This window comes from Amblyomma americanum, chromosome 5 (assembly GCF_052857255.1).
Source record: "Amblyomma americanum isolate KBUSLIRL-KWMA chromosome 5, ASM5285725v1, whole genome shotgun sequence".
In the NCBI taxonomy this organism is placed as follows: Eukaryota; Metazoa; Arthropoda; class Arachnida; order Ixodida; family Ixodidae; genus Amblyomma; species Amblyomma americanum.
The window spans coordinates 153,038,888-153,050,897 of record NC_135501.1 but is presented as its reverse complement, the minus strand read 5'-3'; the positions used below and the strand labels follow the sequence as shown (position 1 = coordinate 153,050,897).

Here is a 12,010-nt window from a genome sequence, read left to right as displayed (position 1 = left end):
CCGTCCGGTAAGATACAGCTCTTATACACTTTTTTTCTTGGGGGATTTGCTCACACAAAGCGTTGAAAGGCAATGGAAGTGCCCATCCCAAGAGAGGTTTAAGGAGACCCGGGGAGGCTATTGAACTCCCGTTTCGGTACCATACACGTACCAGGGCTAGACAAGAGATGTAAGAGATGAGCGAACATTGTCTTCGTCGTGTCCATAGCACGCAATCATACTGACATATAAGAATGAGTCGTACAACTCGGTAAAACGTTTATATGGCACGAAATACTAACGGAAAAACCTAATTTCATCGCCGTCTCCTCGCAAGCCTGCAATAGATACATATATCCCGTTTCTAGGTGTGCGAATTACACATGTCACCAGGGATTCTTAACGAGGAAAGAACTTTTATTTTTCAACAAAAATTGCATTCCCCCACCCCCCTCGGCACTAGGACCGAGAGGCTTCGCTTTAGGTTTTTAGCCGGGAGGTCTTGTGTCCCGGCGGCCTCTTCAGCTAGTCGGACGAGACGGATCTGGAGCTCAGGGCCCGAACTACGCAGCAGGGTCTCCCAGGAATCTTTCGAACTGATATTCAGCGTGTACATCCGTCTGATTTTACATCCGGGAACATATGGTGCGCCAGGATCGAGAGTGGGTTATTTTTAAGCAGTGAGTCATGATACAAATCAACGATGTCGCTAAACCCATGATCTGTGAACTTTAAAGAGCAGTTCAACTTGAAGGCAGCTGCGCGATGACGTGCCGCTGATAGAGTTCGTCGTTTCAAAATTAAGCTGCGCGGCTAGCCGCCAGCCGCAGAATTACTGTAACGTTGAGGGATATGGAACTGCGCGAAATTAACAGTTCGTAAACCATTTGCTGTTTTCCCTATTTAGGAAGCGAAAGAAGAAATTGGGGTACTGCACTGTTGAACGATCGAAATTGCGCCTCTTAAATGCGTCACTTGCCACGATCGTAAAAACCGGTCCTCAGCAAAGAAATATGGCAGGGTGCGGTAAGAGCTTGCGTCCAGAAATGCAAGCTTTCACATTAACACCCCCTCCCACCCTCACCACCACCACGCTGAGACTGGGTATTGGCCTCCGCTTGCGGTAGGAGTGATTTCGTATACGCTAAGTGAACTAAGTACGGGTCATTACTTTCCGTAACACCGTTATAGTGGAAATTTACAGAGACTGCTGCAAACGGGGCACTTGCAGTTGGATGCACTCTTCCACCCATATGTAGCCTATCGTTTCGATAAGCGGTAAACTGCATAGGAAACTATCACTTTCGCTATGACGATCTTTGACTATCACTTTACGGAAATTATCACTATCAGACAGGTTTAGCCACGATTCAGATTAAGACACGATGTCAGCCTTCAATGGTTCAGTGAGGACCGCACATTCGTCTATAGTTTGTTCACAACAGTTCTGAACTGTATAACAGCTGTTAGTTTGTGTGAGCCAGGGGCCCTTTTATTAGCAGGGTTTCACTTCTTTAGGACCGGAACTTAATCTTTTTCTTTGTCCTAGGTGGCCTAGCCTCGAACAATCAGCTTGTGAAAACTTAGTTCAGAACTGCTGCTGTCCGCTATTTGCGCTTTAGCTCGTTTCCATAATCGTTTCCGAATATATCGTATCTCTCATCATCATCATTGTAAGCCTGACTACGCCCACTGCAGGGCAAAGGCCTCTCCATGAATAATCCTCCAACATAAGGAATTCCGCTCAAGTTCTTTGGACAAACACTGTTCCTTCTGCGAGTTGATGTTTAATTTGGCCTCGCCCTGCCACTGTGCGAGCCATTCAGGTTCTCTTAGTTGGTAGAAGAAACAGGTTCAGACAGGCAGTGGTCACTGGTGCGCAGTAGTTTGAAACCACATCCCGTGCAGACGGGAATGAAGTGATATGATTGGCTGAAACGTTTCTCAGAATGCAACGTTTGTCGTAATCTGAAACGTTTCTCGTAATCTATGAAGGATATACATGGGGTCGGTTAGATTCTGCGCATTTCTTTATCACCTGATTGATAGTGTGAATCTCTTCTATTGTCGAGTACCTTTTACGAAAGCCTGCCTGATCAGTTGGTTGACTGAAGTCTGCGGTTGTCCCGACTCTATTAGCGGTCACCTTAGTAAATGCCTTGCAGGTAACGGACAATAGGCTGGTTGGTCGGCAATTTTTCATGTCCTTGACATCGCCTATTTTTTTCCAAAGCTTAAAAACTACGCATGAACTGCATGCGTATTTCTGACATTAACCTATGCTATTTTTTGTAGATTCACTCCGATGTGGCTGATGAAATACTCAGAACACATACAGAGCGATTTTTTTTAACCATTACGGATATTTATTTTAAATCTGTAAGCGATAAGTCGCTGTGGTCGGTTGATCTATAGATTGTACAGCCAGACGGGTAATATGTACGTTTTATTAATCAATAATCAGACTATAAGTTAACTCAGGTTAGGTAAAAAGAAACTTTTTATCTTTGATTTTAGGGGACAAGGTTATATTGCGAAACTGATGGACTTCAACATTGAAAGTGAGTCCAATTTTAAATGTTCTTTTCGGTAATCTGACTCGAAATATCAAACATCAAAAATACACATTTTAAAGCTTGTTTAGTTACTTTTCCGCGTTACCTAGTCATTAAATGGTGTCGCTTCGCGTGATACCTACGACAAAATCAATTTATATTCTAGATCATAACATATAAGGAAGTGAACCTGTATCTGATACATAAGAATCGCGGGAAGCGCCACTTTTATTAATCTGCAACACAGGAAAGCCAACTCAACGGGCTTTCAGATGCTTATTTTTGACTTTGGTTATTTCGAACAACAAAGAAAATTTAAAAACAGGGCTAACCTTCAATGCTGATGGCCCTAAATTCCGCAATATAACCTTGAATAGGACAAGTTGTCGGGCTAGTTGGTGGTTTTCTTTTTTTTGTTGTTGTTGGCTTCACCTTTCTTGCTCATCCCCGTTTTGTTATCCTTTAATTTATCTAGCGCACTTGATCTTCCGTGTTTAGCTGCGTTAATTGTTGGCTTCATTTGTTTTGTTAAATTTTCGTTTGCGTGCCTGATCACTAAGTGTTTTCATTGCATGTTTTTTTTTCTTCCCACTACGCCTTTCCCATTTTTCACCACGTTTGATCTCTGTTGGTATGTATGTTTTGGTTCAAAGTTATCGGGCCCCTTCTTGTAAATTATTTTAGTCAAACCGCACCACTATTTCATGAGTCGGCGGTTTTTCTTTTTTAAATGACTTGGTAATTTTTTTTGTCTCATCTTGTTCTGGTTTTATCCTGTCCTGTTCTATTCTTTGGTTTTTAACCATTGTCATTTTACCACTACTTGTCGTATCATTTCTGTTGGCACGAGTGCATAAAATTTTCGCTGCTTGTCGGTGCCTGTGTCCTTGGGTATATATGCAGTGTTTTGGTGTTTCTTAATAAAGTTGAAGTTCAGCGCCTGTGACGTCGTCTTCTATGTCTTCTGTCCGTGTTTTTTTTAACCGCTGTCAACAAAAGATTATAACCTTGCCCCTAAAGAAAGTAAAAAGGTTCAATAAGTAATTTCATTTTATTCTTTTAATTATTGATCTATATGAGCCAAATAATGTCCGCCTGTGCAAACAAACCATCTCAACAGACCGCACCGACGTATCTCCTAGAGATTTTTAAATACAAATATGTAAAGGCTAAAAAAATTACCCTGCATGCAACATCACTCGGTCGCCAGACTGCACCCACTGTCAGATGAGCGGCGCCTGTCCTGACATTACGGATGCATATATATATATATATATATATATATATATATATATATATATATATATATATATATATATCTTGTCCATCATCATCATCATCAGCCTAGGACTTTGGTGTAAGGTCCGCCCGTTATAAAGGGATAAGCCCCAAAATCCAATCGAATCCAATCCGATATGCCCACTGCAGGGCAAAGGCCTATCCCATGTCTCTCCAATTAACCCTGTCCTTTGCCAGGCGCGCACGATAGTACGTGTCTACGAGGTACCAAATCACCGTAGAGCCTCCGTCCCAGCGTCCCACGTTCATGGGAATGCTGCATAGCTCCGCAAGCTGCATTCCGCCCAACGCTCCGCCCTCTGTCTCCCACACCGCCCATGCAACAAGTTAAGAATGAGGAGTCTTGCTACGATGGGGCGCCAGGCGTGTGCATGCATTTCAATATTGGTCATGCTGTAGCCAATCTGAGCTACCAGCGCCAGCAGCACCCATTGCTTCTCGTCAGCACTGCAGCTTTCTTGCTCGAACATATGGAAACGTCAGAAATTAACCCGAGCTTTGCCCTCGTTGTGATGCGGACTTCGTCCACGGCTCTGCGTAGGGGTGCCGTTTTGAAGATAGTGTCGGTTTATCCGGGTTCAATAACTAGTCACGAATAAAGAGGTGTAGAAGAAGGAAAAGAGGAAACTTGTGACGTCAAGAGTGTCATCTTTTAATCGAACCGATCAGTGACTGGCATTCCAGCCAATCATCATAGTGTGTTAAGTTGTCCTGCGTTCTGTCACCTCCAATGTTGTTCAATTGTATCCCCCCCCACCCCTATATAATGCCCGAAAGGGCTCTTAGGGTAAAAAAATTAGAAATGAAATGATGGCAGGGAGTTGCATTCTATTGTGTTACGATGTGAAGGGCCGCATACGGGAGGCCCCGGCATTGCTGAAAAGAACTAACCAGGCGACCAGTGCCCAAGACATTTTCCCTGCCTTCAAATTTATCGGCCCAGACATGTCGGCGAAGACGGTGGTGGGGAATGCGGCGGGCGATGCAGAACACAGATGTGCAAAGACCGCCAGACGGCTAAAGAGTGGAGGCTGCGCGCGGTGCCCTACTCAACCGCAGTCTTCCCTGCGGTTTGCGCCGTGCTCCGCCCCCCCCCCCCCCCCCCCCCCCACCGGCGCGCGAAGACGGGTTCGTTTGTGCGTTTGTGTGTGCAGGCCGACAGGCGACCTTACTAGCAGCGGACACGACGGGCTGCGTAATGGCTGGAGGTGGCGGAGGAAGTCGGCGGCTGGCACCGGACGGACTGACTGCAGAGAAGTGTCGCCCTCCGAGGGACACCTGATCCCCTTCGACCCATCCCCAACGGCGCCATCGGCCTTCCCGTCGTAACAGCCGCGGATTCCTAGAAGTTTGGCGGGTGGCTTTGGTCGGCTGTGTGAGCAGCGACGACGAAAAACCGTTGGGCGAAGATTACCCAGAGAGAGAGAGAGAGAGAGAGAGAGAGAGAAAGGGAATCTCCGGAGAGACGCGGCGGGGGCAGGGAGACAAAGGAAAGAAGTCGAGCAGAGACGGGCGAGGCGAACGGACACAAGATCGCGCTGGTCTATAGTCAGCGAAGCCGGACCTCAGCGTCCGTAGCAAACTGACAGCCAGGCGAAACGCCCAAGAGTCCCGTGGCCTCTACCCGTCACAGCACCGCCAGCCGAGAGACGCCGGGAAGAGAGGCAGACCCCGGGAGAGCCGAAGCAGCCGCGGCCCGCCGACACGAGACGATTGGAGTGGAGCCCCGATCTGCCGGTCCTACAACCAGAGGCTCCTGAAAGCCAGCGGTGAGCGGACCACCAGTTTCGCCTTCAGGCAGAGAAGAATAAATATTGTTTTGCCGGGTTACCGCCGTGTTGACTCATTTCTCCTCGCTTCAGCAGGACCCGTAGATTCTGTGACTGACCCCCGACAGGTGGGAACGTCACAAGTTGTGGCGGCGGTGGGATTTTGCTGGAGTTGTGGTGCGAGACCATTCACCCTCGTACCCGAGGAGAAAGGGGCCAACATGTCGCTACAGGGATCACCGAGTCTTCACGAAGGGGTGATAGGAGCAGATCAGATGCTGTTGGGAGCTGTGATTCCATCGTTCACGGGGGGCGACAACGGTCCCAAATTAAGGGATTTTCTTCAAATTTTAGAGCAGGTTGGTAATCTGGGCGGATGGCAGGAGAAACAGTTAATCGGGATGGCGCGGTGTAAGATGGTCGGGGCGGCTCTAGACTTTGCGTAGTTGGATGAGGGGGTGGCCGGCGTGACTTCGTATAGATCGTTTAAAGCACTCGCGCTGAAGCGATTTGATACTGAGCCGGCGTACAGGAAGTTTGAGAAGTTTGTAAGCGCAAGGCAGAACGCTGGTGAGAGTGTGCGCTCGTTCGCGAGCCGACTGCGTAAGCTCGGGGTGGAGGCCTTCGGGGACGTTGATGGCGATGAGGCGTCGAAAAGCGAAGTGAGACGCGAAATCCTTAAGGAACAGCTGACCTCTATTTTTCTTAATGGGCTCCGCGATCCGGTGAGGAGATTTGCTCTGTGAAATGATCCCAAGACATTCGAAGAGGCGGTGGAGGTAGCGTCTAGAGAAGAGCTGTTAGAGGAAGTGACCCGCACGAACACCGCTATTGTCCGACGTGTAGAAAGCGGGGAAGAGATGAGTGAGCTTAGTGAACGTCTAGATCGGCTGGAGAAGCTGCTCGTAAAGAGCACTCGGATACGTGAAGAGCCTCCACCTAGGCAGACGGGAAAATTCAATCGAAGCGTCGAATCAGGCGCGTGCTTCTCGTGCGGCAGGTTCGGGCATACCTCACGTTAGTGTCGTCTGCGTCAGGTATCGCGCGGACGCATTCCAGAGCACACGGCCTGTTATGAACGGCGTACGGAGGAAGGCGAGGGCAGCTGTGAAGCTCTTGAGGAAAGAAATAGAGCCTCTACTGACGGCCATCACGAGCGAGGGCGTTCAGAAGCGGTAGTGAGTCTATGCGCGGGCAAAGCGGAAGGGCTGCGCGAGGCAAGGGAGACCAATCGCCATGCAGACGCGCTCAGCAGCGCGGCGGACGCCAGAGTAATCGATGTTCCCCCTGCGATTGAGCGAACCCGCCTGTACAAGGAGCAAAGGAAAGATCCATCTGTCCTAAAATTGATAAACGTGTGCAACAGCTCAGAAGGGAAAGAGTCGGGTTTTTATCATTTCGACTCTGTGGTATACTCCGTTACAGAGACAAAGCGCACGGGGCCGCAGACAGAGCTGTTGTCCCTTTGCAAATGAGAAGTTGTGAGGTTATGCCGTGGTATGGAAGGCGGAGTACATTTAGGCTTTCAAAAGACCCGTCGGGTAGTTAGCGAAGGCTATTTCTGGCATGGACTGAGACAGGATGTGGCAGAACACTGTAGAAACTGCCAGTGGAGAAAGACGCCGAGGGTGAAAGAATTGCATGGACCACCTCCTAATTTTACGTAACATTTTCGTGGGCAGCATGACGTAAGGGGAGTCTGTGAGTTGCTGCGACCATTTAACAATGAGAATGACTGACTGGCTACACATTCTCGTCTTAGTAGGAAAATTTTGTCTCTGAGCTGTCATGCGTGAATGACTGGTGATTTACAATAAGAGCGGACCTGGATTTGTTGTTTTGTTTGGATATATTAATTTGATCTGCCTGATGGAGTTACTGGCCCGTTCATAAAGTGGTGCTATGAAAGATGGAGTGGAGAACTTTGTTACGAACAGTGTGCTGTGAGAGTGACGTGAATGCAAAATTTTCGTAGAAAATTTCTTTGTAAGAAGAGGGGGTTGGGAATGGCCGCATACGGGAGGCCCCGGCATTGCTGAAAAGAACTAACCCGGCGACCAGTGCCCAAGACATTTTCCCTGCCTTCAAATTTATCGGCCTAGACATGTCGGCGAAGACGGTGGTGGGGAATGCGGCGGGCGATGCAGAACACAGATGTGCAAAGACCGCCAGACGGCTAAAGAGGAGAGGCTGCTCGCGGTGCCCTACTCAACCGCAGTCTTCCCTGCGGTTTGCGCCGTGCTCCCCCCCCCCCCCCCCCCCCGCCCCACCGGCGCGCGAAGACGGGTTCGTTTGTGCGTTTGTGTGTGCAGGCCGACAGGCGACCTTACTAGCAGCGGACACGACGGGCTGCGTAATGGCTCGAGGTGGCGGAGGAGGTCGGCGGCTGGCACCGGACGGACTGACTGCAGACAAGCGTCGCCCTCCGAGGGACACCTGATCCCCTTCGACCCATCCCCAACGGCGCCATCGGCCTTCCCGTCGTAACAGCCGCGGATTCCTAGAAGTTTGGCGGGTGGATTTGATCGGCTGTGTGAGCAGTGACGAGGAAAAACCGTTGGGCGAAGATTACCCAGAGAGAGAGAGAGAGAGAGAGAGAGAGAAAGGGAATCTCCGGAGAGACGCGGCGGGGGCAGGGAGACAAAGGAAAGAAGTCGAACAGAGACGGGCGAGGCGAACGGACGCAAGATCGCGCTGGTCTATAGTCAGCGAAGCCGGACCTCAGCGTCCGTAGCAAACTGACAGCCAGCCGAAACGCCCAAGAGTCCTGTGGCCTCGACCCGTCACAGCACCGCCAGACGAGAGACGCTGGGAAGAGAGGCAGACCCCGGGAGAGCCGAAGCAGCCGCGGCCCGCCTACGAGAGACGATTGGAGTGGAGCCCCGATCTGCCGGACCTACAACCAGAGGCTCCTGAAAGCCAGCGGTGAGCGGACCACCAGTTTCGCCTTAAGGCAGAGAAGAATAAATATTGTTTTGCCGGGTTACCGCCTTGTTGACTCATTTCTGCTCGCTTCAGCAGGACCCGTATATTCTGTGGCTGACCACCGACAGGTGGGAACGTCACAACGGCGCCGAGGTCGCATAAACAAGGAATGTTCCCTCAGCTGCTGTCGATGCGGAAACATAGACCGCTTTAAACGCGTGTTTAGCGCACCGGAGAGAATAAACTGAACATAACTAATCGGCCAACATCATCACTCACTGGATGGACATGTTCTTATATCGCTCCTAATGACAGGGTCAACACAAAATTTCACGATGCGGGACAGGGACATCTAACATTGTTTCCTCTCTTTTCAGCTCATTTTAGATAAGGCATAAAACAAGCCTTAGAGCAGCATAAAGACTTAGTATAACGGCACTAATCACAAAGGATCTCTAATAAAATCAACTATCAAATGAACCTTTCTTTTTCTCTGAAAAAGTTTCTTATCATCATCACCATTGATCCGATTGAGTACGAAGAAGAAAACTACGACTACCCATGCCTTGCCGCTTCCTGAACCCGGTCTGGTTCCCCGATTTATCTTCTTGGCTGCAGTCATCACGTATACCATCTCAACCCGCCTTGTTGCCAACTTCGAAGCCAACGTTTCAAGTCGGGAGGCGTCATCGAAGAACGACCGTGGTTAGGTGAGCGTTGGTTGACGACAGTGTTCCTGGCTGCTTGCCAATATACTGTCTTCTACTTGTTAGTAGATACCAGATTCTGACCGGTCTCTTTACGCTGTTAAAGAAAGGAAGAGAGGGAGGAGGGCTCTCAGACAATATTTATACCTGGGACCGTAATCGATGATGGTATCTACATTTTTTAAACGTACGTTGGCTCACAGGGTAGAATTCGTGGTCAAAACACGTGCAAGACGGCCTTTCCGAGGTCCAGCCTAGCGCTTTGGTGGCAGCACAGGTGAGGTGAGCAAGCACTCTGCCTACAGCGCACTGAGATTCCAAGTTACGACTATGACATTTTGTGACATAATGAGATATCTTGGTCCGATCGTATGATCTGATAACATGGTTCGAGTTTAAATTGCCCCCTTTAGGTTAAGGAATTAGTGCTTGTTCCTTAAAGGCGTGAGCTAATGCAGCTGAGGGTGGGTGTGTGCCAGAGCGGGAGAGCAGTCGCCTGCCATGCGCACGAAATGACCGTAGAGACGAAGCGGTAGCAACAGTGCGCCACAACCCTCTCCACATTTTCGCTTAAACGCGCTGGCTCCCATTATGATGAAAAAAAAAGAAACTCATGTAAAACGAAGCTGAGAACACAAAAGACACTGCGTGATGCCTGTGTCTTTTTAACCTATCATTTCTTAAGATGTGATTTTTTCAATTACTTGCAGTGATTAAAGGTTCCAGATATGTCGGTAATTACAATAACACCCCTTGATAACTGCCCTTAACTTTTTTTTTCCTTCATGGCCGGGCGCATAGTGGCGCGTCGCCCGCGAATTGAGATTGCGTGGTTGATCACGCGGCTAATTATGTGATGGACGCTTGTAAGCAGCGCATCATTGGAAATATTTTAAAAATCGAAAAATTGTAAGACACTGTTATCAAATTATTGCAGGTAATAGTCCATCTGCGCAGGCTTGACAGGCCGCTTGGCCCCGATTGCGCAGTTTGCGAACTCCACTTTGAACCGCACCTCATTTTGAGGGATTATGTCCACGTTATAGATGGAAAGGAAGCCAGATACCCGAAGGGGACTGCAAAGCTTGCCCCTAATGCAGTTCCAACCCTTCTCCCGAACTTGCCCGCCTATTTGAGCAAGACAACTCCGATTCCAAGGCTCCAATTGTTCTGATATGTAGCAAAATCTTTCTTTTCCAGTGTTTCCATCGATCGCATCGAGCAGTTAGGACTGCCATAGAAAACCCATGGGGGATGCTTTTGACGATAGCAAGAAAACGTGAATAGAAAAAAAATGACTGCCGTCGGGTTATCTGCGGGTATATTGATCGATATAGTGAAAGCTTACATTATATGCAAAAATTAGGTTCGTAAACGGATTCCCGCTCAAAAATGCTTTTGTCCAGAATTGCTGGGAATGTGTACGTGATTCCACTGGAAGAGCGTGGAACAGGAATCGACGCGAAACAGCGTTAGATTAGTACAAATCAAGCTGATATTGCCTCCTGGTGTTCTCAGGTGGCGATGGAAGCTGTCGACGACGAAGTGTATCTTGCTGGCTAGCTGCCGAATTCTGTCTGTCTTCTCTCCGTGCATTTTGTCGCTCTGTCTTCTGTGACAATATGAAGTCCACACTAAAGTGCCTGCTGCTGACTGCCGTCTCCCATGCGCATGGTTCAGTCCTCAAGGAATCTGGTGGGTGCACTGGCCTACTGAGCTTCTTCACACTGGCAAAGGCTCAACGGCCGGCAAACTGATCGAGTGCTCCGAGAGGTCTTCTGGGCTGCGCCATGCCATCTAAGAAGCAGCTGAAACATGCAGAAGTGAGTGAGCATTTCACGGGTTATGGTAGCATCGTTGAAATGACGTGATACGTGAAATGACGCGAGAACAATTAAGTCAACTAAAACTGGGACATAAAGAGAGAAGATTCATGCTGAGAAAGAAAGGCGAATAGTGCGCCTAACTTTCACTTAAAGGACGCAGCCTGTCTGTGTTCCTCAGACTTATGCCGCATTCAAGCCACGATTTCGATGCTTGGGTTCTCCGGGATGTTTCGCAACTGACATGCAACCAATGAGCTTTCAGAACATCAGTTTGAGCCCCCTCTCTGTGCTGGCGACGCGTGCGCGCTGTCCAGGGCCAGTACCACCGCGTGGCCGATGACATCCGGAAGCAAGTGGCCGCCTCAGAGAAGAGGATCAAACCACGGCCCCGCGTGGCACCCAGCCTGGCCGAGGATGGCGCCAAGACATCCCAAGGTCCACCCTTGGCGCTCAGCCCGGGCTTGAGTCGGCAGGCGTCCTCCTTTTCCCCTGCGGTGAGCTTGGGGTCGCCGGGACCATCATCGCCTCTGCCGCGGGTCTTGTCACCGGGAGGCTACCTGTCTCCAGTAACGCCTGGAAGCCCCATGAGCGGCGCTGCGTCGCCGCCTGGCGGGCTGCTGACGCCCTTTGGGGAAATGTCGCCTGTTGGCAAGTATGCAGATGACACAGCACAGGCACTAGAATTCACTGATTTTCATTCTGGGGGCAAAAGGTTTCAGCAGGATATGTGCAAGGTGATAGACTGGCGTGCCCAAAATTCAGTATATTTAAATCGACAAAAACGAAGCTTCTCTGTTTTAGAAACCCGCACAAGCGAATGCTCCTAATTGAGTCACTATTTTTACATGGCTCGCGGTGGCTGAGTGGTTACGGCGCTCGGCTGCCGGCCCGAAAGACGCGGGTTCGATCCCGGCCGCGGCAGTCGAATTTCGATGGAGGCGAAATTCTAG

General features: G+C 49.4%; 1 protein-coding gene across 1 annotated transcript in view; it reads left to right on the top strand.

Moving 5' to 3' along the window:
• The first annotated feature begins 10,924 nt into the window (after window positions 1-10,924).
• Window positions 10,925-12,010, top strand: part of LOC144134280 (neprilysin-1-like) — a 29,313-nt gene continuing 28,227 nt past the window's right edge. The window contains exons 1-2 of the mRNA XM_077667229.1: window positions 10,925-11,057; window positions 11,375-11,712. Of these exons, the coding sequence (XP_077523355.1) occupies window positions 11,025-11,057; window positions 11,375-11,712 (371 nt within the window). The 5' untranslated portion in view covers window positions 10,925-11,024. The remainder of the gene's footprint in view (window positions 11,058-11,374; window positions 11,713-12,010) is intronic.